At 42.5% G+C, this 25,935-nt stretch overlaps 1 protein-coding gene across 7 annotated transcripts; it reads left to right on the forward strand.

Moving 5' to 3' along the window:
* Nucleotides 1-5,651: 5,651 nt before the first annotated feature.
* On the forward strand, nucleotides 5,652-24,572 carry TMEM9B (TMEM9 domain family member B). 7 transcript variants are annotated; one of them, XM_060399933.1, is made up of 6 exons: nucleotides 5,652-5,838; nucleotides 10,557-10,648; nucleotides 14,957-15,101; nucleotides 16,512-16,620; nucleotides 18,730-18,864; nucleotides 23,286-24,572. In XM_060399933.1, the coding sequence occupies exons 2-6, from the start codon at nucleotides 10,567-10,569 to the stop codon at nucleotides 23,439-23,441; spliced, it is 627 nt and encodes a 208-aa protein (XP_060255916.1). In that variant the 5' UTR covers nucleotides 5,652-5,838; nucleotides 10,557-10,566; the 3' UTR covers nucleotides 23,442-24,572. The 7 variants fall into 7 exon arrangements, with proteins under 7 accessions (XP_060255916.1, XP_060255917.1, XP_060255914.1 ...); XM_060399931.1 differs by lacking the exon at nucleotides 5,652-5,838 and adding an exon at nucleotides 6,378-6,559; XM_060399930.1 differs by lacking the exon at nucleotides 5,652-5,838 and adding an exon at nucleotides 6,781-8,131.
* Nucleotides 24,573-25,935: the final 1,363 nt, after the last annotated feature.

The raw sequence follows: 25,935 nt of genomic DNA on the forward strand, positions 1-25,935 counted from the left end.
TAGCCAAACCTTGGTCCCAGATCCATAAATCATCATGTCTGCTTCCTAACCTTCTGACTTCCACACTTAAATAGAGAAGACTTTTCTTACTCTTCTGACCATCCCCCACCAGGGCATTTTTTCGGTTTTACAAAGTGAGAGGGCCCATGCCTGGTAGGAAGGTGAACCTGGACTTTTCACTCCTTAAATGGATTACAGTAAGGAAACCTAGTCACACGGAAGCAGGAAAGACAGGAAAGAGTGCGTACTCACTGAGGCCAGTCTTGTCTGTAAACAGAACAACCCTGATGTGACTTGAAGGTCTAGGAAGATCCTAGGTCAGAAATCTCCCCTCTCCTACGTCCCATGGGTTGCAAAGAGTCAGACACAAATGAGTGACTGAACTGACTGACCTACTATGGTGCCCAGATCCCACATGCACTTCTTAGGGTATCTCAGCATCGTCCTCTCATGGTCACAAAGGAAGCAGGGATTCAAGTACTGTCGGTACCTGGTTCTTAGAGACTGACCAGAGGAGCCTCTTCTATTTTTCCCTTTTCCAGGTCCCCACAAACATTTATTGGTTTTTACTCTATCCCAATCTCCAGGTACGCTGCACTCCATGGGGTCGATAAGAGTCAGGCACGACTGAGCGACTTCACTTTCACTTTCATGCATTGGAGAAGGAAATGGCAACCCACTCCAGTGTTCTTGCCTGGAGAATCCCAGGGACAGGGGAGCCTGGTGGGCTGCCATCTATGGGGTCACATAGAGTCGGACACGACTGAAGCGACTTAGCAGCAGCAGCAGCAGTCTCTAGGTACAAAGATAATGAAAACCCTTGCCCTCAAAGACTGCCAAGTTTGGGTGGAGGTTGGGAGTTCAGAGGCAGATATGAAAACATAATTTTTTTGTAACGGATTAGATTAGGAAACAAATCTGCACAAATACAGATGGAAATGCAGGTAAGTTAGGGAAGCTTTTCTAGTTGAGAAGACCTCTGACCTAAGGGGAAAGCAGGAGTTATCTAGGTATGAGTAGGGCAGAATGAGAACCAACTCCTCCACTTCCATTGGATCACTGGAATTTTATGTTTCATGCCATATACGCCCCCACCCCCCAACCCCCCGCCAGTCCTGGGCTCTAGCTGTGCCAGTTCAGCTGTTGCCCTTCTCCTTACCCAGGTCTGAGTCTTCATTCAGACTCTAGCCAGGCAACCAATCATCATACAGTCACACTCTACTCTGGGCAGCCACATCTTACATTCTAGAACAGGTATGTCTAACATAAACATTAAATTTCCTAGTAGCTACATTTAAGAGGTAAAAATAAAAAGTGAAATTGTTTTAATGTTTTATTTAACCTAACGCATCCAAAATATTTCAACCTGAATATAAAAACACTGAGTTTACGGTTAACATGAGATATTTTAATATGATTTTTATGTTAAATCTTTGAAATTCAGTACATTTTTACACTTATAGTGCATCCCAGTTCCAGTCAGTCACACTTCAAGTGCTCAGTCGCCACCTGGGGCTAGTGGCTACCAATGTCAGACAGTGTAACTCAAATTCTGCCCAGACTGAGTGTACTTGCTGAGGCACTACTATATATTCCTCTAGATCTCTGTAGAAATTGAGAAGAAATGATTAAATTATTCTAGGGGAAAACATGGGTGGTAGGTTTAAAGAATAACTCGTCCAATGTGAAAAAGGATGATGGACCCCTGGACAGTTGTCTTCAATTAAAAAAAATATAAACTGATAGGCAATATGATGTGTTTGAAAGTGTTGAGAGTTTGGGATAAATTGGGAAAAGAGGCAATGGCTAACTTCAATCAAAAACAGTAAACGAAATTATGTTATGCTAATTGGATCAACTATGAATAAATATGGAGAAGGCAATGGCACCCCACTCCAGTACTCTTGCCTGGAAAATCCCATGGATGGAGGAGCATGGTGGGCTGCAGTCCATGGGGTTGCTGAGGGTCGGACACGACTGAGCGACTTGACTTTCACTTTTCACTTCCATGCATCGGAGAAGGAAATGGCAACCCACTCCAGTGTTCTTGCCTGGAGAATCCCAGGGATGGGGGAGCCTGGTGGGCTGCCATCTCTGGAGTCATACAGAGTCGGACACGACTGAAGTGACTTAGCAGCATGAATAAATATGTACAGTCATAATAATATAAGGAATTATTTTACCTAAGTAAGATAACATAGATATTGATATATTGAGGCATGATGGAGGATGAAGAAATAATACATTTATGAGAGGGCATTGGAGTGTAAATACATAGCTTATTTCCTACATCAAGAAACAAAATAATAGTCCAAAACTAGTAGTATAAGGATGCTATTAAGAAACAGAGATAAATCCCAAAAGAGCATTAGAAAAGATAGGGTTACCTCTGGGGAGTAGAAATTCAGCATGCAGAGGGCTGGGGTAGGGTCAGCTGTGCAGTACCATGTGATTTTTTAAAATGTACTATATTGGGAACTTCCCTGGTTGACCAGTGGTTAGGACTTTGTGCTTCCACTGCAGGGGGCATAGGATGGATCCCTGGTCAAAGTTCTGCATGGCCAAAAAATTAATGTACTATATTGGTAAAAATAAAAATGAATACAAGTAATACAGTGTTTCATTTATTTGAAAATACTAGTAGTCAGAAAGGAGGAACTATTTCCCTCAGGTATTGTTAAGATGTAAGATACTGGGGAAACCAGGAATACTGATTTAGCACCCTTCTCAAAGAACCTTTAAAACTTCTCCTTGCTTTGGTACTAAATCTTGTGTTGCTGTGTTATTATTTCAGACCCCAGTAACTTGTCAACTGTTGCTGATAACAGCATCTCTAGGAACAGATATAATTCTGGCCTCATATATTGTTACAGTGGTGGGAGCCAGCAGATGACAGCATGGTATACCTATGTGGCTTTACACATGGCAGCCAGCAGACAACCTCACTAAAGGGGGCTTAAGTAGGAGGCAGCACCCTGGTGATGCACATGGTAAAGGAGAGGGCTCATGTAAGACATTCCCAGGGTATGCTCAGAACCTCTGGGGGTGTGTGTGTGTCCGGCTGTAACCACTGGAGACAGTCCATGGAAACCATCATTACTGACTCTGCATGACTCTTTGTTCTCCTGTGCTGCCACGGCCTGGGAGAGTGCTGAATAGATCAGAAAGGGTGAGGTGCAGAAATAAGACTGAGGCGGCCAGAGAGCTATGTGAGCCCTGGAGGGGAAAGGGGTGGGGGACTGCAGACAGAGCTAGCCAAACCTTGGTCCCAGATCCATAAATCATCATGTCTGCTTCCTAACCTTCTGACTTCCACACTTAAATAGAGAAGACTTTTCTTACTCTTCTGACCATCCCCCACCAGGGCATTTTTTCGGTTTTACAAAGTGAGAGGGCCCATGCCTGGTAGGAAGGTGAACCTGGACTTTTCACTCCTTAAATGGATTACAGTAAGGAAACCTAGTCACACGGAAGCAGGAAAGACAGGAAAGAGTGCGTACTCACTGAGGCCAGTCTTGTCTGTAAACAGAACAACCCTGATGTGACTTGAAGGTCTAGGAAGATCCTAGGTCAGAAATCTCCCTCTCCTACGTCCCATGGGTTGCAAAGAGTCAGACACAAATGAGTGACTGAACTGACTGACCTACTATGGTGCCCAGATCCCACATGCACTTCTTAGGGTATCTCAGCATCGTCCTCTCATGGTCACAAAGGAAGCAGGGATTCAAGTACTGTCGGTACCTGGTTCTTAGAGACTGACCAGAGGAGCCTCTTCTATTTTTCCCTTTTCCAGGTCCCCACAAACATTTATTGGTTTTTACTCTATCCCAATCTCCAGGTACGCTGCACTCCATGGGGTCGATAAGAGTCAGGCACGACTGAGCGACTTCACTTTCACTTTCATGCATTGGAGAAGGAAATGGCAACCCACTCCAGTGTTCTTGCCTGGAGAATCCCAGGGACAGGGGAGCCTGGTGGGCTGCCATCTATGGGGTCACATAGAGTCGGACACGACTGAAGCGACTTAGCAGCAGCAGCAGCAGTCTCTAGGTACAAAGATAATGAAAACCCTTGCCCTCAAAGACTGCCAAGTTTGGGTGGAGGTTGGGAGTTCAGAGGCAGATATGAAAACATAATTTTTTTGTAACGGATTAGATTAGGAAACAAATCTGCACAAATACAGATGGAAATGCAGGTAAGTTAGGGAAGCTTTTCTAGTTGAGAAGACCTCTGACCTAAGGGGAAAGCAGGAGTTATCTAGGTATGAGTAGGGCAGAATGAGAACCAACTCCTCCACTTCCATTGGATCACTGGAATTTTATGTTTCATGCCATATACGCCCCCACCCCCCAACCCCCGCCAGTCCTGGGCTCTAGCTGTGCCAGTTCAGCTGTTGCCCTTCTCCTTACCCAGGTCTGAGTCTTCATTCAGACTCTAGCCAGGCAACCAATCATCATACAGTCACACTCTACTCTGGGCAGCCACATCTTACATTCTAGAACAGGTATGTCTAACATAAACATTAAATTTCCTAGTAGCTACATTTAAGAGGTAAAAATAAAAAGTGAAATTGTTTTAATGTTTTATTTAACCTAACGCATCCAAAATATTTCAACCTGAATATAAAAACACTGAGTTTACGGTTAACATGAGATATTTTAATATGATTTTTATGTTAAATCTTTGAAATTCAGTACATTTTTACACTTATAGTGCATCCCAGTTCCAGTCAGTCACACTTCAAGTGCTCAGTCGCCACCTGGGGCTAGTGGCTACCAATGTCAGACAGTGTAACTCAAATTCTGCCCAGACTGAGTGTACTTGCTGAGGCACTACTATATATTCCTCTAGATCTCTGTGCCCCCAATCAGGGCCCTGAGAACAAATTTGAAGGGAAGGCCTCTGAGGTTTTAGCCAAAGAGTAAAAGCACTCCTTCAGATCCAGACCTGGACAGCTATCCCTAAACTGATCCCAAACTTGCTGATGAGACAGCTTTTAGCAATCACGAATCCACAAGTGCATTAAGGTCAGACACATTTGACACTGGCCAGTAGGATACCCACTAAGAAAATCTGACAAGGAAACTGACAGGGCAGCCTGGAGGGGCCTGTGAAAGGTCATCTAGTGCTGCCGTTTGGGACTGAAAGGGTCTAAAAATACCTGGCATAATATCAGACACCTTCTTGTGTTAGTCTAGCAGCAACAAGAATCACACGTGAGAAAAATACTGAGAAAATTCTATCTATTAAGGCATTTCCACAAACTAGGAAAAGACCACTTTAAAGTTTTGCTTAGAGGAAGAAACACGGGTATTCCATGAAAGCAAAATTTGAAACCCACATATGAGAGTTCAATCCCCTCATATTAAGCCCAGAAAAAGGAAGTGTTTGGACCAAAATCTTTACTATGCCCTTTCCACTACTAACTGAAAAATATTTTAATTGGAGAGACTGTACCATCTCCAGGGTTCTTCCAAATTATCCTTCAGGATGACCCGCTCTGGGATAGATCATCAGCGGTCCCCAGTTTTGAGTTAGGAGCCAGCAGCCCTGAACAGGATTGTAGCACCGTGATCCCCCATCTTCTGAAATCTTGAGCGGAGGCGGCTTCTAGGGAGATTCTTTCGCCAACTCTACAACTTCCGGAGCCTGGCCTGGCCCGGCCCGGCCCAGCCCCTCTGCTGTGGCCCAGTTCCTGGCGGCAGGCCGGGCCTAACCGGTCAGCCCCCAGCGGAAGGGCAGCGAGGAGCCCCAGACGGAGGCCACACACACGAAGGCAGCCCACAGATTGTTAGCAGCCTCCCCGGGAACGGTTTCCGGGAGGCGAGTGGGCCGCAGGTCAGTACCAAAGTGCCAGAGAGGACCCCTCGACCCTCTAACTGCGAGTGGGCTTCCGGGGAAGGGATGGCTCTGTCGGTATCATACCTGTTCCCAAGCTTAGCACCCACCCCGCCTGCGCCGGCCGGGACGGGCCGCCTCTCAGCAATTCCTGAGGCTGGGGCTCACTCCGTCCTCCTAAGGCTGCCAACGAACGGCTCCGGCCTCGCAGGGGTCGCTCTGGTGAACCCCGGACTTGCTAGAGGATCTGACAGCCCGGGCTTTCTGCGGGGGCTGGGCGGGAGAGGCTTGCCTCCCTGGATGGAAGGACCTCCCAGCTCACTGGCGGTCCGCGGCCCGGCTGCTTCTGTGCCGGGGAAAGACATCCTAGAGCCTCGAAGCTCCGCCGAGCGCAGGTTGTCCCCGCGACAGGCCGCCTAAGCTTCTAGGGCACGGCGGAGCCTCGCGGCCTCCGCACCGGGAACCGTTTCCGGGTCGAATGCTTTTTGTAGCTGACCCGGCGCGGCCCGTGACGCAAGGGCCCAGACGGAAGTGCGGGCGGAGGAGCCCGAGCCGGAGCCCGGCCCGGAGCTGGTCCCGGGGGCTCCGGCTGTGGCGACTGCTGGGCCTGGCTGCGATGGCGACCCTGTGGGCCGGCCTCCTTCGTCTCGCCTCCATGCTCAGCCTGTCCTGCCTGGCGCTCTCGGTGCTGCTGCTGGTGCAGCTGTCAGACGCCGCCAAGGTGAGTCCCGCCCAGCCTTCGCTTCCGACCGGCGCTCCTCCTCTACCTCCGGCCTTGTCCACCTGAGCCCCACCCCAGTCCTCTGCCAGCCCTGCCAGCCCGATCCCTAGCGTCACAGCCCTGGCAGACCCCCGCCCGGAACCCTCCGGACCGCCGGATGGCACTCCCGCCCCCCATCCCTGACAGCCGGACAGCCCCCGCCCCCACCCCCTCCCACCCCGGGCGCTGACACCCTACCCCGCCCCACCTGGTCCAGACGGGCCCGGACAGCATGTCTGGCCCCTTAAATTTCCCTTCCCAGCCCTGACAGGACCCACTTCCAACTTTACAGCCTTTCCAACTCTGAGAGCTTTTAACTTGAGCTTTACACTTAAGCTCTGACAGTCTACCGTCACCCTTCACCAGCCTCACGGACCACCCTGCGAAATTCCCCAAGCCCATATAGGAAGGCCCAGCTCACAGGCGCCTTACCTCTTAGGAACTAACTCCTCTCAACTCATCTCTTAACAGATTCCCTTCCCACTGTAGGAACTTGCCTCTCCTGGCAGCCTTCCTTCTCAATAGGAAGGACCTACAGAGTCTCTCCAATACTTTGGCCACCTCATGCGAAGAGTTGACTCATTGGAAAAGACTCTGATGCTGGGAGGGATTGGGGGCAGGAGGAGAAGGGGACGACAGAAGATGAGATGGCTGGATGGCATCACCTACTCGATGGACAAGAGTTTGGGTGAACTCCAGGAGTTGGTGATGGACAGGGAGGCCTGGCTGCGATTCATGCAGTCGCAAAGAGTCGGACACGACTGAGCTGAGCGACTGAACTGAATTGAACAGAGTCTATCACCGGCCTCATATCCTCACCTCACTCCCTCCAGGATCTCCTAGCCCCTTTGTTGCCTTCTCTTTTCTTGTTGATTTAGTGGGTAAGGGAGGATCCAAACTATAGGAGAGGTGAAGTTGTGGCCTTCTGCCCTGCTCCATTTCTTGGCTCTTCTCATCCCCTTGATTTCTGATGCTCATAGCAGTAAGCGGCAGCTTGCAGCAAGCAGCAGCCGCGGTGGCTGGAAGCCAGATCTTAGTTTCCCAGATGGGGAGTCCTAAGCACTGGACCACAGGAGCCAACACTTAGGGCTAGAGTCCCTAGTCTTACCTGCCTAGTCAAGAATGAAAGCAGGCAAGGAGGCAGAAGGTAAAGAGTATAAAAAGTTTTGAAAAGAAAAGTACATGCGAAAAGGCTCATGGGCAACCTCAGAGAGAGTCGTGCTTTGGGGAAGTTTAAATCCTTTATAAAGGGGCAGTTTTCCCGGTCTTCCTCTTCCCTCAGGCCAGTCACCTTGCTTTCTCAGGCCACCCCCACCCCCAGTTAATTTGTCTCAGGACCCTCCCCTGGGGTGTGCACATACCCTAACCAAGATGGATCTAAAGTGAAGGCTTCTGGGAGGAGCAAGACTGATTATGGGCTGGAATTATCCTCTGACTTTGGATTCCAAGTAGCCTTTCTGTGCAGGTGTAGTATCTCCCTTATCAGACAGGATTTTTTCCTTACTTTGTCCTTGCCATGATTGTTCCCTTCAGGTAAGAGACAAAGACTGGCTATTTACCCTGTTTTTGTTGGCTGTAAATTCCTCAACTGGAGCCCACCTGTATCTTATCTGAAAAAATGCAAAGAGTTGTTGTTGAGTCACTTAGTCATGTCTGACTCTGCCACCTCATGGACTACAGCAAGCACACCAGGCTTCCCTATCTTTCACCATCTCCCGGAGCTTACTCAAACTCCTATCCATTGAGTCAGTGATGCCATCCAACCATCTCATCCTCTGTCCTCCCCTTTACTTCCTGCCTTCAGTCTTTCCCAGCATTAGGGTCTTTTCTAATGAGTCAGTTCTTTGCATCAGGTGGCCAAAGTATTAGAGCTTCAGCTTCAGCATCAGTCTTTCCAATGAATATTCAGGATTTATTTCCTTTAGGATTGACTAGTTGGATCTCCTTACAGTCCAAGGGACTCTCAGGAGTCTTCTCCAACACCACAGTTCAGAAGCATCAGTTCTTCAGCATTCAGCCTTCTCTGTGGTCCAACTCTCACATCCATACATGACTACTGGAAAAACCATAGCTTTGACTAGACAGACCTTTGTCGGCAAAGTTATGCCTCTGCTTTTTAATGCGCTATCTAGGTTTGTCATAGAGAAGGCAATGGCACCCCACTCCAGTACTCTTGCCTGGAAAATCCCATGGACGGAGGAGCCTGGTAGGCTGCAGTCCATGGGGTCACTAAGAGTCGGACACGACTGAGCGACTTCCCTTTCGCTTTTCCCATTCATGCATTGGAGAAGGCAATGGTGACCCACTCCAGTGTTCTTGCCTGGAGAATCCCAGGGACGGGGGAGCCTGGTGGGCTGCCATTTCTGGGATCGCACAGAGTTGGACACAACTGAAGCGACTTAGCAGCAGCAGCAGCAGCAACAGGTTTGTCATAGCTTTTCTTCCATGGAGGAAGTCTCTTTGAATTTCATGGCTGCAGTCACCATCTGAGGAGGTGACTAATAATAGGGTTCCAACCTGGAACCCATCTATCTCCCACTTCACCCTCATGCTGCTCTCTAGTCCCCTTCATGCCCATACCCTCCAAACCTGCCCTGTGCTTCCTCCTTGATGAACTGGCTCATTACTGGAGGAAACAGAAGGCATTCACATTAATTTGATGGGAAAACAGAATGATATTTGCATGTTTTTAATTGGAGCTTTACTCTATAATACCTTTAAATACAGAGGCCAGGAAAGATGAGTGACAGGCATACAGATGGGAGGTTTGGTCAGGGATTTTTTTTTAATTGAAATATTGATAATGCTGTGTTAGTTTCAAGTGTACAGAAAATAACTGAGGTTCGTTTTCATTATAGTTTATTATAGCAGGTCCTTGTTGTTTAAGTCAAGGTTTCTTTTAAATCTTCCCCAGTTCCCTTCAGAAAAAGGGACGGCATCAAGTGTCCTGATTTTCAAAACACTGATTGCACCGTCTGCGTATCTACTGTCATCACTTTAAGTGGCACATTCCTGTAACCCTGTATTTGTCAGTCTTCTTTACTTGGGTGTGTCCTAATTGTGGGAAGGAGCCGTGTCTTAGACTTCCTTGAATCCACCTCCTTTCGCTCAAGTTCTGGCACAGGATAAATGCTCACTAAGTAGCTGCTGAATGAGTAAATGACTTATCAACAACTCTGCCAGACATGCCACTATATATAGGAGTTCTGGGCTCGGTCCTCTGGAGGCTACTGAGCCACTGCCTTCCTTCTGAGATTAGATTCCCCTTTGCTGAGAAAGCATCTCCTACTCCTGTTCATAGATTTAGTCACCTCTTCTTCACTTCTTCAAACTTGCTTTTTCAGTAGTTGTCCTCTCTGTCTCCCAGGGATTAGAAGCAAAGTTTCCTGGGAAGAGTATACCAAACTGATCTCAGCTACATGCAAGCTACTTCCTTTATGTACTTCCTTTTTTGTTGTAGCTGAGTGCCTCTAAAACTTCATCCCTTTAGGAGTCTGTCCCAACTCACTTTATCCATATCAGTGCCTTTATACCAAAGGGCATAAGGGTTATGGGCAGAATTGTGACTTGTTTTGCAATTTTTAGTTTGATATTTCCTAATCCTTCGGTAATCAACATTCTTAACTTGAAGGCACAGCTGTCAGTCTACTATGTCTTCCTACTGGCAGGTAGATGATGATAATGTTAGCACAATTTTGTCACGTGACTGAAAAATGTGATTCATAAACCACAGATACTAGGTATTATTTCAAAATAATCTTATGTATTATATAATTATTCGTGAGCATTACCAATGGTTTTTTAAAAACTTGTGTCTCTTAAAGTTATTTAAAAATTTAAATGAATAGTTTTGGAATACTTGGCAGGGGATGCTTAACAAAATGTGTAAGTTGCAGTTTCTAAAAATATTGATGATAAACCGTCAACAAGCTATACTAAGTTTCTATTTTGGTTACAGAATTCTGAGGATGTCCGATGTAAATGTATCTGTCCTCCCTATAAAGATAATTCTGGGCATATTTATAATAAGAACATATCCCAAAAAGACTGGTAAGTATTCTGTGTTACTGAATCACCTGTCACATTTCTTTCTTTGGTTGTCACTGTTAGCACTGGATATTCATCCAATGTATTGTTTTCTTTTTAAGTATTTATTTTTAAGCAAAAGTGTTGAAAAGTGTTGAAAAAATGAGAGTAGGACCCTGAATGCATCAAGTAAGTCTAAAGGAATGTAGCCAAAAGCCCCAGGCAAGGAGGGTTTTACATTGGGGTGGGGCTGAGTTCGTGGCACCTGAACTCCCCATAGCCACCCTTCTGTGAGCCCTTAAATTTAGGCCCTTCTTGCTTCGCAGTTGAAGGTAAGCAAGGCTCACTTATCTGGGTTACAGTTTTTACAACTTGTAGGTTTTGATGCTATATTGTCAGATATAGGAGACTATGTTTTAAAGTGTCAGAAGGCTCAGGAAGGAGTGGGAATGAGCCATAGATAACAGAGTTTACCAGTTGGTGGGCCAGTAGGTTATAGATATGCCAAGTCATCAGTCCCTTCAGCCCTTGGTATATAATCCAGCAATGACTGGGATCCTGACTGGTTTGTCACCAGCAGTCTTCTCTGTTTATCCCAGTGAACCTTTCAAATGATAGCTTTTTCTACACATGCTATAAAATGATTGGGAAGCAGTCATTTAAGGATAGGTGGGCTCCTTACCCCTGGACTGGGACATTTTATAGTTTGCAGTGGGAGATTGCCAGGATAGGCATAGAAGAAAAATAGCTCCAGATGTTACCATACTATAACATATACCTGATTTCACAGTGAAATAGACCGAAAAGTTTGAAAGCAGAATTAAATTCATTTGGTTACAATATTCCAAGCTGACTTTGAATAAGAAAATGCAGACTTTGAGCATGTTTAGCTTTTTTGATTCCATTGTCTATTTTTCCCATGAAGTTCAGTCTGTAAGTTCCCATTTAAGTTTAATCTGACATTTGGTAAGGATGTTCTTGAGAACTTCAGTGTTCCACTTTAAACTGTCTTGTATTACAAAGTGATATGGCTATTCTTTTAGGTTTTATATCCGCAAGTTATTTTATATGAAAAGAAAACTCAAATAAGTTATTCCTATAAATTTCCCAAATGTATTGAGCACTTATAATCAGTTTACTCTGTTATCAGTAATAGAGTATGACGCTTGTTACTTGAGTGGCAAATGAACTCACTGTTCAAGTGTTTAGCTCTAATCTTTTCACAGACTTTTTGTTACTCCAGGGTTACAGAGAGTAAAGCGTCTGCCTGAAATGCGGGAGAACCAGGTTCGATCCCTGGATCGGGAACATTCCCGTGAAGAAGGAAATGGCAACCCACTCCAGTACTCTTGCCTAGAAAATTCCAATGGATGGAGGAGCCTGGTGGGCTATAGTCCATGGGGTCGCAAAGAGTTGGACACAACTGAATGACTTTACTCACTTACTCTCATATGTCATTTATCCCTGGTTACTGGTAAGAATAGGGAGCTTTGAAAATAAACAGCTGAAAACAAGACTTGCTTTGGAATTTTTCCTCCTTCTCACTCTTGCTTTCTGTCTGCAGCTGAGCCTTTGCCTCTGGGTAGGTTCACAGATGTCACTGAAAGGTTTTAACTGGCTTTAGGAGGGCACGCAAGTTATGATTAGTTAAGATGTTACAGTCTTCCGAGGCTTCCAGTATTTTATGTGACTTTATATGTATGTATGTATATATATATTATGTATATATGGGTATCTTATCTGACACTCTATCTATATATATATATACACACACACACACACACATATATATATAAGTGAAAGTGTTAATAGCTCAGTCATGGCTGACTCTTTGTGACCCCATGGACTGTAGCCAGCCAGGCTCCTCTGTCCATGGAATTCTCCAGGCAAGAATACTGGAGTGCCTTGCCATTCCCTTCTTCAGGATGTCTTCCCGACCCAGGGATCAAATCCAGGTCTCCTGCATTGCAAGCAGTTAGGTTTACCAATGAGCCACCAGGAAATACCAGTATTTCCCTCCTGGTACATGTAATGTATTTACTTCCTGGTAAATATACCTATATATATTATATATATATATTTATCTTCTGGCCTCCATTTTGTCCAGTTGTCAGCTTTAATTGTTCATTGACCTGTGCTGCTGCTGCTGCTAAGTCGCTTCAGTCGTGTCCGACTCTGTGTGACCCCATAGACAGCAGCCCACCAGGCTCCTCCGTCCCTGGGGTTCTCCAGGCAAGAACACTGGAGTGGGTTGCCATTGCCTTCTCCAATGCATGAAAGTGAAAAGTGAAAGGGAAGTCGCTCAGTCCTGTCCGACTGTTAGCAACCCCGTGGACTGCAGCCTACCAGGCTCCTCCGCCCATGGGATTTTCCAGGCAAGAGTGCTGGAGTGGATTGCCATTGCCTTCTCCGTCATTGACCTACACTGTCTAGCTTAAGAAAAGTTTGAGTTCTCTGGTTTATGTTGGGGTGTGATTCGAAGCTGATAATGTCCTCATTTAGGCACTAGGGGGAGGTGTTGCCTAGTTCCTAAAGTGGCTGTATTTAAGAGTAATAAGAGTTCTCTATTGGGTTCTGTGTTTACAGTGACTGGCCAGACAGAACCAAACTTCCTGTTTCCTTTCCCATCCTGCACAGCGCTCAGAATCTCTTTGTTATTAACTGTATTTATACTTCCAAAGAAATACTCAATACTTAGATTCCCAAGTAATTCTTAAGTATTGTGACTAAGGCTTCTGAAGCTGATCTAGGAAACTAAGTAGGAGATAAATCTCATTTTCCTGAGGGTCAAAGAAATATGGGTGGGATGAGGTGGGGGGAACTGTTCGGTGTAATTAGCTATTCATATACCACACTGTGGCAGTTTAGATGTTGGTTAATTCGTAAAAGAATTAATCTTGTATGCAAGAATACTGGAGTGGGCTGCCATTTCCTTCTCCAGGGGATCTTCCCAACCCAAGGATCGAAGCTGGGTCTCCTGCATTGCAGACAGACGCTTTACCGTCTGAGCCACCAGGGAAGCCTGAATAATAGTCCAGGACACCTTAAATCATTTAAAGCAAGACAGAAATATAGCTGTCCTAGGAGCAGGAGCCTTTTATTCCGGTCCTTTTAGCTGTTCATGTAGTCTGACCTCATGCAGGTGAGCTCTCAGAGTTCTGGGCTACATGCCCTCCATGGTTCTGAGCTAGATACCCCTGCAGTGGGATTTAGCTTCCTCTATTTTATGCCTGCATCCAGCTGGATACATTCCTTGTCTTCAATACGTTTGGAACAGATATGACACACTTGTATGGTGTAAGTTTGGGACCTTACCCTTGTTTGAAATTCTGCTGGTTGAGACTTACTTTTTCATTACTACCTTTGTTAAAATTAAATTACCTGTTAAGAAAAACTGATGGAACTTTTATCACTTACGCCGTTTTGGGTTTTCTTTGTTCTACTCCAGCTCACAGAGAACAAAACACAAAAAAGTATGTTCTGATAGGGCAAAAGGAAAGAATCAGCCTGGAGCATTGGGTGCTGCTGAGAAGGTGGGTAGAGTGAGACAGACAGGATGCCTGAATGAGGCAGGATGCTGTGGTAGTTCTTAAGGCAAGCAGAAGTGCCTAAGGAACAGATGACGAGAGGGGCTGGCAGGAGGACAGGAGAGCTTTGCCTACCTTTGCCTAAGGGGATCAGAGTAGTGGGCTCTTAATAGCTGTGGAGAGTAAGAATTTAATTATTTCCTAGAATTGACAGACTTCTAGAAAATAAGATTTTTTGAGTAGAATTGCTTTTTCATAAGCCATAAATAAATGGCAAATGGGGAGAAAATAAACAACATCCAACAACAAAAACATTAAGCCTTTTATTATTATTTATGTACTGTTGCCAGGTAATGTTTTCATTTTTAAATATTTTTGTTGTCCTAAACCTACTTCTCCATGCTTTTTAAATAGACTCCTCGAGAAAAGTAATTGTTTCTTACTCTGGTGTTCGGTTTTCAGAGTTTCATAATTTACCATCTGTTAGGTGTGATTAGCCGTTCATATACCACATGTGGCAGTTCAGATGTTAGTTAATTCGTAAAGGAGGTAATTGTGTTTGAATAATGCTCCAGATCACCTTAAATCAGTTTAGCAGTTTTACTTGCTAAATAAACAAGTCTAAATATGACTTGATCTGCTAAGTAGCTTTCAGTCCCATTTGGGATTTTTAGATGCATTTTTTTAACTATGAATAGCACTTTTGAAAAATAGCTGCTACATATGTGTCTTTGTGGTTGGATCATTGAAAAAGCAAAAGAGTTTCAGAAAAACATCTATTTCTGCTTTATTGACTATGCCAAAGCCTTTGACTGTGTGGATCACAACAAACTGTGGAAAATTCTTCAAGAGATGGGAATACCAGACCACCTGACCTGCCTCCTGAGAAATCTGTGTGCAGATCAGGAAGCAACAGTTAGAACTGGACATGGGACAACAGTTCCAAATCGGTAAAGGAGTATGTCAAGGCTGTATATTGTCACCCTGCTTATTTAACTTCTATGCAGAGTACATCATGCAAAATGGATGAAGCACAACCTGGAATCAAGATTGCCGGCAGAAATATCAGTAACCTCAGATATGCAGATGACACCACCCTTATGGCAGAAAGCGAAGAAGACCCTCTCTGTTTTGCTAAAGAGCCTCTTGATGAAAATGAAAGACGAGAGTAAAAAAGTTGGCTTAAAACTCAACATTCAGAAAACTTAAATTCATGGCATCTAGTCCCATCACTTCATGGCAAATAGATGGGGAGACAATGGAAACAGTGACAGACTATTTTTTGGGGCTCCAAAATCACTACAGATGGTGACTGCAGCCATGAAATTAAAAGACGCTTTCTCCTTGGAAGAAAAGCTATGATCAACCTAAATAGCATATTAAAAAGCAGAGACATTACTTTGCCAACAAAGGTCCATCTAGTCAAAGCTTTGATTTTTCCAGTAGACAGTATGGATGTGAGAGTTGGACTGTGAAGAAAGCTGAGCACCAAAGAATTGATGCTTTTGAACTGTGGTGTTGGAGAAGACTCTTGAGAGTCCCTTGGACTGCAAGGAGATCCAACCAGTTCATCCTAAAGGAAATCAGTCCTGAATATTCATTGGAAGGACTGATGTTGAAGCTGAAACTCCAATACTTTGGTCACCTGTTGTGAAGAACTGACTCATTTGAAAAGACCCTGATGCTGGGAAAGATAGAAGGCGGGAGGAGAAGGGGACGACAGAGGATGAGACAGTTGGATGGCACCACCGACTCATGAGTTTGAGTAAAGTTGGTGATGGAAAGGGAGGCCTGGTGTGCTGCAGTCCATGGGATCACAAAGAGTCAGACACGACTGAGCGACTGAACTGAATGGTTTATTTGACTGTTGTGTGCTCAGTCGCGTCCGACTCTTTGTGACCCCATGAATTGCAGCACGCCAGGCCTCCCTGTCCATCACCAACTCCCAGAGTTTACTCAAACTCATGTCCATCGAGTCAGTGATGCCATCCAGCCATCTCATCCTCTGTCGTCCGCTTCTCCTCCTGCCCCCAATCCCTCCCCAGCATCAGAGTTTTTTCCAATGAGTCAACTCTTCACATGAGGTGGCCAAAGTACTGGAGTTTCAGCTTTAGCATCATTCCTTCCCAAGAAATCCCAGGGCTGATCTCCTTCAGAATGGACTGGTTGGATCTCCTTGCAGTCTTACCAAATTGCTAATATTGAGAGGAAATGATTTCACTTCCCTTACTGATTACGTGTTCCTTATTTATTTCATTGGGTAAGCTCCGTGATTATTCTGGATTTCAGAAAAGGTTTGATCAGTGTGAGTAGAAAATCCAGCTAGGTTTAGACAGTATTTTATCTTTGTTTTTTTTCAGTGATTGCCTTCATGTTGTGGATCCCATGCCTGTGCGGGGTCCTGACGTAGAAGCATACTGTCTTCGCTGTGAATGCAAATATGAAGAAAGAAGTTCAGTTACGATCAAGGTAAGAAAGGAAAAAAATCCATCTTTTCTGCTTCTGAAACAGTTTTTGATGGTATCTAAACAGGAAAGAAAATGCTGGACATTGGAATTCTATCTAGTTACCTAAACTATTGCTCTTCCATCCTCTTCTCCAATACCCTCTTACCTATTTCTTCCTTATCCCCAGCCCCCACTCTGAAAGGAGTAATAAGCCTACTCTCCACCTGCCTCATTGAGATGCTTTGTAGATTAATTAGGACACCTTAGATGGTTGTGATATGTAAAATGGCACAAAGAAGCCCTGTGTGTAATTAGCATTTCCCAGAAAGACATTCCAGCTTCTCCTTGGTCCACGAATGCCAAAGATTAGTGAGAAAGCAGCATAATTAGGCCTTCTTCCTGCCCTCTCAGCTTTTAGAAGAAGTTACATATTTAGTGACTACACTATCCTAGAAACATCACAGCTGGATTTTAAGATTTTCTTTCTTTATCTTTTATAGGAAATGGAATGTAGATCACTTTTATCTCAATTTGGACCTCTAATGAGTTCAATTACTTTATTATGATAGATGGTAGTTCTTTTTCCCAATTTTAATATGGGGTTTCCCATTTCTGTTCCACAAAAAAAGGCTTCAGGGGAGTATGGAGTGGCCAGCTGTACCAGTTACAGAATTCCTGTTGTGCTTGACCATGCCAGAGAGCCTCTACTCCAGCAGGATGCCTCCCTGTAAAGATCATCATAAACTATTTTTAAACAAAATTTTAATGTATGATTTGCATCCCCAAATGTCAATCATATTGTGTACAGTTTTATAAAAATTTTAGCAAATTTAAAACCATTTTTTAAAATCCAGTTTTAGAACATTCCCATTACCCCCAAAAGATCCCTGATGCCCATTTATCATTGATCCCATGCCTACCTCCAGCCCTGAAATTGAAGTGAAAGTGTTAGTCCCTCAGTTGTGTCTGACTCTGTGTCTTTGTGGACTGTAGCCTGCCAGGCTCCTCTGTCCACGTGATTCTCTAGGCAGGAATACTGGAGTGGGTTCCCTTCTCCAGGGGATCTTCCTGACCTAAGAATTCAACCTGGGTTTCCTGCATTGCCGGTTGATTCTTTACCGTCTAAGCCACCCGAGAAGCCCACCCCCAGCCCTGGATAATTACTGTTCTGCTTTGTATGTCTAGATCTGGACATTTCATATAAATAGAATCAGAAAATGTGTGCTTTTCTACAAGTGGTTTCTTTCACACAGCATAATGTTCTTGAGGTTTATTCATGCTATAGCATGTATCAGCACTTAATTACTTCTTATTACTGAATAGCATTCTTGAATATACCACATTTTCTTTTTCTATTCATCAGTTGATGGACATTTGGATTATTTCCAGGTTTTTATTCTTAGGAGTAATGCTGTTATAAATATCAGTGTATGTGCTTTGGATATATGTTTTCCTTTCCCTCAGGTAGATTCCTAAAAGAGGTAAGTTTGTATTTAACTTTTTAAGAGTCTGCCAGATTGTATTCTAAAATAGCTGTACCGTTTTACATTCTTAACCAGCGATGTATGCAGGTTCAGTTTCTGTACATCCTCACTTACATTTGGTATTGTCTGTCTTTAACTGTAACCCTAGTGGGAGGTGTCACACTCTGCTGCTTGACACTGCACAAATTAAGATCTCAAGAAAATCTTGTGCCTAAAATGTATTTTTGTATGTCTGAATTGATCTAAAACAGTATGCTGTTGAAATTCATCTAAACTACATTTTCTATTAGGATTGCTAATGGAAAGTGGTCTTGACTGCAGTGCTGTTGAACCTAGGACCCTGTATTCAGGTGAAAAAAGAAAACCGCTTTGCTAGCAGTGGTAGCAATGATTAGTAGTAGGTGAAGATGGAGTTTTGAAGACTTGTGAAAAGGCCCCAAAGACAAAAAAATGCTTTCTTTCCTCTTTTTCTATAAATAATACTTTGGTAAAGAGTTGAGTTTGTTTCTTATGTTGGAATCTGGTTTGTATAGAAATCCTGTGTGGTTAATAGATGGGTCAGTCTTGACTATGGCTTTAGTATTATTATACAAAATTCTGATTTCTTGGCTTGAATAGAGATGTAACTTATTTTCAATTTCCTTTAGGTTACCATTATAATTTATCTCTCCATTTTGGGCCTTCTACTTCTCTACATGGTATATCTTACTCTGGTTGAGCCCATACTGAAGAGACGCCTGTTTGGACACTCACAGTTGATACAGAGCGATGATGATGTTGGGGTGAGTTCTTAACATGCCCTCACTGTTAAGTCTCTGTCATCTGTTAAGTCTCATGCCAGTCTCTGTCATCATCTGATGTAAAGTGCAGGTGAAGAGTAGTTCCATATAAATGTCCATGTGCTGGAGCACATCCTCAACCAGAGAAACTAAAGACGGGTCTAATATGAATGTGTCTAATATGAGGTCTAATGTGAGGAAATTGTTCTGTAAAGCCGTAAATGTGGTGGCTTAGACAGATGATCCTTGGTGAGTGTGCTGCACAAGGCTTTGCTTTGTGTTTCAGGGGCACAGTTTTCATCACCTTTTCCTGTTTATGTTGAGGAAAGCATCTGAGATAGTTTTCTCCCCAGGCTCCAACCTAAACTACCAGCTTTCCTGTCAACATCACCAAATATTTTGAAAGGCAAAGAAGCTTTAGTGGAGGGAAGCATGAAAACCATGATGTTCTTCACTTAATGAAGAGCAGCTTGATAACTTGCTGACATTTTGTATTTCCTATTTTCCTCCTTCTTTAAATCATCTGTGGTCTTGAACTCTAGTGAAAAATAAAACCATCACTCCTGATTCTCTTCCTATCTTTAAAACACATTCATATTTGTATATATAATTAATGTTATATCACTCAAAACTACTGAGAAATTGACATAGTCTATAATTTGTTATTTAGTATGTCTTTATCATTATTTGGGTTTGTTTCCAAATTTTCCACTATTTTATCATTTCATATATATATATATATATATATATATAATATTTTTTAGAAATTATGTTATATTTTGGATTACTTTATGGAACTATGTTTCTTAAAGTGGATAAAATTTAATAGAGTTTCAGGAATCAATTTCAAAAGCCAAAGCCAGAGTGAACCCTTGCCAACCACAGTCAAAAGTGCTTTTACTCTGGAACAGCTTGTGGGCCCATTGGTAAAAGATGAGAAAGGAGATCCCAACTGAATGGCTCAAGTTATAACTACAGACAGAGCCTGCTTGTTTCATGAATATCAATTGTGAATACTCAGCTTACTTGAGCAAGATTTCATTTTTGTTTTGTGAAGAACTTTCATAGAAACACCTTTGTTCGCCTCTTTTTCCCCTTGCATCCTTTATTAATTCAACCAATACATGATGAGTAACTTTTCCGTATCAGGAAGCTTTAGAGTCTCAAATACTGTTCTCATATAATTTTCATTCACATATGATGTTTCCCATTGACATTTTGGGTCAGATGATTGTTGAATTCACTGTATGATATCTAATGGCATCCCTGACCTCTACCCTGTAGAAATGAGTATCACCCCTTATCCCAATCCTGACAATCAAAAACGTTCACAGACAGTGCCAGATGTTCCTGGGGGTCAAAATCACCCTCAGTTGAGAACTGCTAACATATAAAAATGTTATATGTCCAAGACCACACAAACCATTTCATTATAGGCACATAGATAAAAGCTCTGACTTATGTACATTGCGTATGGCATTAAATATCAGGTTCCTGATTTTAGGAATAGACAATATTAGGGCTTCCCTGGTGGCTTAGATGGTAAAGAGTCTGTCTGCAATGCAGGAGACCTAGGTTTGATCCCTGGGTCGGGAAGATCCCCCGGAGAAGGGAATGGCAACCCACTCCACTATTCTTGCCTGGAGAATTCCATGGACAGAGGAGCCTGGCAGGTTATATAGTTCATGGAGTCACAGAGTTGGATATGACTGAGTGACTAACAGTGTCACTGTCAATTTAATACACAGAACATAAAATAAATGGATTCACAAATGTGTAGATGAAAACATGTAGGAAAGGCATTTGATTGATGGGGCCTTGTGCTTAGTAACCATTTTGTTCATCAGGGATTGATCCTATGTACATGTCTACCATATAAGAACATTGTTTTTAGAGGCCTGGCTGACTTTTGAATATCTGTTAAATTGATTCTGGGTAGAGAGGGGTTTTCTAAACAGAGCAATGAGTGTATGATAACAACTCTGTACAATAAGAAGTTGAATTTAAATTCCTACAATTGTTGCTAATCCAAGATGAGAGTTCTTCACTCTTTATGTGCCTTTAAACATGCTTTTGTTAAATCCTCAGTTAAATTCTGTTTTATTTTTTTCCATGTTTGTTGGATGTAGAGCACTTTGAATCAGAGAACACAAATAGTTAAGACATTCACTGCAAGTCGTCACAATATTTACTGTATCATATATCCATGACACATCATTACTGTTATCAAAGCATTACATTAAAACATGTTTTATATTTATTGTAATCTTATCCAGTGTTAAAAGAGCAAATATATATAAAGGGTAAACCTCTATGTGCGTTTTCCCGGCATACATGAGCACAAGCAGCTAGTTCAATCTTGTTCTGATGGAGAATAGACTGAAAGGATTAACTGGTTTGTTTAGTCCTTTAATTTGTTTCTTAAGAAGATGTTTCTCCTGCTACCTTGAAGAGTAGATAAAAAACTATGAAATTGAGAAGTACTCTGCTGGTAAAGCACATCCCTCTTCCCAGTCCTGTTTATGCCAAAACAAACCAACGGTAATAGTGTTTTATATACAAGTTCATTAAAGCGCTGTGTTCGTATAGTGCCATTTTAATCTCCCTGAACAAACTCTGTATGTTGACAAGATGTGACACCAGGTCAAGGTTAAGGGAGCTAAGACTTGTGTTTGTACTTATTTGTTAGATGACCTTGGATTGGTTTACTTTTTCATGGGAAATACAATAATCCAACAACAGGATAAAGGAGTCCGTCTTCCTTTCTCCTAACCTCTTTTCTTACATCTTTGAAACAGTTGAACTTTATGGAATTGTTTTTATTATTTTCATTTGTAAGGTTAAAAAAAAGAATGGGGTTTGTACAAGATATGACCTAAATTAAGTGAAAAGTTGAAGCAATTTTGGTAAAGAAGGCAGGGGTAGATTCTTTATAGAAAGCTCTTTGCTGTCTTTGAAATGTTGACATTATATAAATATCTTGCTATAAAAAGAAGACCAGGTGTTAAAACACTGTTTATATATAGTTATATATATAGTTATATATATATATATAGTTATATATATATAGTTATGCAGTTATCTACAGCTTTCCATAGACATGCTGTCTCCTGCCCTGGGTATATAATAGAGCTTTGGCAAACATGCACAGCAAAACAATATTCTTTTCAAGAGGCCAAGTTTAACAGCACTGAGTTGTGACTTATCTCCTATGTTGGAACATTTAGAAGCATTGCTTATTCAAGTTCAGGAAAAAGAGATCAAGGAAAAGACAAACAAAAGCAATAAATTAGTACTGAATGCCTTTTGTCATTTGGGCAGCTGTGTTTATATCTTATTCATAGATAGATTAGCATGGTGGTTTCCTGTGTAATGACGACAAACATCAGTGGTATTGGTTTATTTTGACCAGGATAGGTTGGTTTTCTACCCAGATGCCTGGGTGATGCTGCAGTAGTCTCTCTTCTCAGGCAGCAGCTAACATGGAAGCTGCCATGTGCTCAGCAATGGAAGATTCAAGACTTTATCAAACAGAAATGCTGAAGTAATAATCCTTTACCATCCTTAGCAGTCGAGGGTAATTGTAGCACTTGAGCTATATCTCTGTCCATTACAGATTGGGGAAGGGGATGGGGAGAATGAAAAAGTTCTAAGTGTATGTGTTGAGAGCATAAGAAGAAATTAAAACCACACAAGATGGGACTTGCTGGTGGTCCAGTGGCTAACACTGCACTCCCAATGCAGGGTATCTGAGTTCAATCCCTGGTCAGGGAATTAGATCCCACATACTGCAACTAAAGATTCCACATGCTGCAAATAAGACCTGGGACAGCCAAATAAATAATAAAACAAAAGTAAGTAAATGTAAAAAAAAATAACCAAGATACGATCCAGTCAACTCATCTCCCAGGATGAATGTGGTCCCAAGCTGGCAAGTAACAATTCTAATATATATGAGAGTCAGTATGGGATATTAAAAAGACAGGTCTTTCCTCAGTCACAGATTAGCTGGATGGTATTAGCTGGATGAATAAAGCAAGGCAAAGCCCTACCCTCTATCTGTAACTTGTAGATATTAACATGCAAATAGATTTTCTTTCCACAGCTCATCAAGAAAGACTTCTCTAACATAAATGACCACTGTCTTTATCTCGGTTCCTCTTTCTTAAGGGAAATTTCTTTGGAAATGGTGACTCATGGGAACATTGCACAGATACTCCTCATTGCTTGTTTTATTTGAATCACCTATTTCTGTAGCTGGGTTCATCCTGCTTCTGGTATTAAGGGCCTAAGAAGGCTTGGCTAAATTAGATGGTCTGTTTAACAGTCCAGCTGCTCCAGTCTCTGTGGCTGGGTAGCTGCTATTGTGCGCGTGTGTTTACATGGATCATGCCGTCTGATGTTCTCCATTCCTGCACTTTCAGGATCACCAGCCTTTTGCAAATGCCCATGATGTGCTGGCCCGCTCCCGCAGTCGAGCCAATGTACTAAATAAGGTCGAGTATGCCCAGCAGCGTTGGAAGCTTCAAGTTCAAGAGCAGCGAAAATCCGTCTTTGACCGTCATGTTGTCCTCAGCTAACTGGGAACTGAATTCATGGTGACTAGAAAGAAATGAGGCAGACAATGGGAAAAAGATTGACTGAGTTTTCCTGGGTTTTGTTTTAATACCCTGTTGATTTCTCCAACTCTTGCTGGAAAATTCAAAACTCGAAACAAACACACGCTTGTTGTTTTCTTTTCTTATTAATGTATTAATCAAGGCATTTTTTTTTTAAGCACACACCTCAGACAGTGTCAGCCAATAAATCTTTTCCTATTTGTGACTTTTACTAATAAAAATATGTCTGCCTGTAAATTATCTTGAAGTCCTTTACCTGGAAAAAGCACTCTTTTTACCACACAGTTTTGACTTGGTTTTCAAGATAATTTTCAGGTAGGGTTTTTGTGTGGTATTTTTTGTTTTTGGCAGAGGAGGGGAGGGATGTGTGGGAAGTGCTTAACATACCTTTTCTCAAGTCACCTTACTAAACAAACTTTTGGAGATAAACTTTGCCTTTTATTTTCAAGATTCATTTATATTTTGCAGTATGCCAGCCTCACCCGGGAGTTGGTGATGAACAGGGAGGCCTGGTGTGCTGCAGTCCATGGGGTTGCAAAGAGTTGGACATAACTGAGTGACTGAACTGAACTTAGCCTCATCAAAGCCCCAACTTACCTATTTGAATTTTTGTACTGACTGTATTCTCTAGACATCTGGTTGCCCTGTGGCTTCACTTTATGGTAAATTAGATCTGAAAATGCACTGTGGCCCTTCACAAAAAGCAGATTTTCTTTATGTACTGTGATGTCTGATGCAACGCATCCTAGAACAAACTGGCTGCTCGCTAGTCTAATGACTAAACATAGTCTTGGTGTGTGGTCTTTCTCATCTTGTAGTATCTTTAAGGATAAATCCTAAGGACTTGGACACTTACAATAAAGAAAGTTTCTTTTAAACCCAAGCCTCCCTGGATTGATGACATACACATATTTGTCAGGACCTCCAATCAGGTTGAGAGGCAGCTGTTTGAACTCTGGTGTGTGCAGCTTTGAACTAGGATTGGAGTTCAGGTTGCCTCCCTCTGAAAGGTGTAGCAGTTATTGGATAACTGGCTTTTTTCTTCCTATGTTCTCTTTGAAATGTAACAATAAAAATAATTTTTGAAACATCTACCAGTGTATCTATCCCAGCTTTTCTCTCCTCCCTCTTTTGCTGTATGATGAACTTGAAAATATAAAGACAAATTATATCCTGTTGAAAGACTTGTTTTATACAGTCTAATCATAAAACAGTGGTACTAAATTATCTCTATGTGCGTGTGTGGTGGGGAGAGAGAGAGAACATATGGGTGCTTAGATGGGTCTCTGAAAGTACACATATATTTGGATAAATTGAGGGATTTAAGATGCGTGTAGGAGTGCCTGTTTTAAAAAATTCTTGGCAAAAATTAGTATTTAGTATTAGAACTAAATCACATTAATTTCATAAGGGTGAGATTTTAGGAGCTATAAAATTGTTGATTTTATTATTAATATTAAAAGATGTAAATTTAACTACAACCAAGTGAAATTTATTCCAGTTTTGCAAGACTTTGAACATTTGAAAATTAATGAAATGCACATCAACAGACTAAAAAATGACATGATCTTACCAATAGATTCAGAAACAGCATTTGACAAAAGCCAACACCCATTCATGACAAAAACTCTCAGTAAACTAGAAATAGAGAAGAAGTTAAGGATGTTCTTTCTAACTACTCATTTTCAACATCATACTGTAAATCCCAGCTAATGCAGTAAGACAAAAGATATACAAGGAAAGAAAAAATGAAAGACTAACATTGTTTAGAGATGACATGATTGTAAACATGTAGGAGATCCAAAAGAATTTTTTAAAAAGCAAAAAAACATTTCTGATACTAATAACTGAGTTGATTATAGCAAGGTTTCAGGTTAGAAGGTTAATTTACAAGTCAATTGCTATCCTTCCGTTCAGTTCACTTCAGTTGCTCAGTCGTGTCTGGCTCTTTGCGACCCCGTGGACTGCAGCACGCCAGGCCTCCCTGTCCATCGCCAACTCGCAGAATTTATTCAAAATCATGTCCATCGAGTTGGTGATGCCATCCAAACCATCTCATCCTCTGTCATCCCCTTCTCCTCCCGCCTTCAATCTTTCCCAGCATCAGGGTCTTTTCAAATGAGTCAGTTCTTCACATCAGGTGGCCAAAGTATTGGAGTTTCAGCTTCAGCATCAGTCCTTCCAATGAATATTCAGGACTGATTTACTTTAGGATGGACTGGTTGGATCTCCTTGCTGTCCAAGGGACTCTTAAGGGTCTTCAATACCACAATTCAAAAGCATCAAGTCTTCGGCACTCAGCTTTCTTTGTAGTCCAACTCTCACATCCATACATGACTACTGGAGAAACCATAGCTTTGACTAGATGGACCTTTGTTGGCTTTGTTGGCAAAGTAATATCTCTGCTTTTTTTTTTTAATAAGCTGTCTAGGTTGGTCATAACTTTTCTTCCAAG

This window comes from Ovis aries, chromosome 15 (assembly GCF_016772045.2).
Source record: "Ovis aries strain OAR_USU_Benz2616 breed Rambouillet chromosome 15, ARS-UI_Ramb_v3.0, whole genome shotgun sequence".
NCBI classification, from domain to species: Eukaryota; Metazoa; Chordata; class Mammalia; order Artiodactyla; family Bovidae; genus Ovis; species Ovis aries.

Excerpts from the sequence above, each read along its gene's own strand:
- TMEM9B (XM_060399930.1), top strand. Across the intron at positions 16,621-18,729 it reads GAAGTTCAGTTACGATCAAG|GTTACCATTATAATTTATCT; the intron begins GTAAGAAAGGAA and ends AATTTCCTTTAG. Across the intron at positions 18,865-23,285 it reads AGAGCGATGATGATGTTGGG|GATCACCAGCCTTTTGCAAA; the intron begins GTGAGTTCTTAA and ends CTGCACTTTCAG.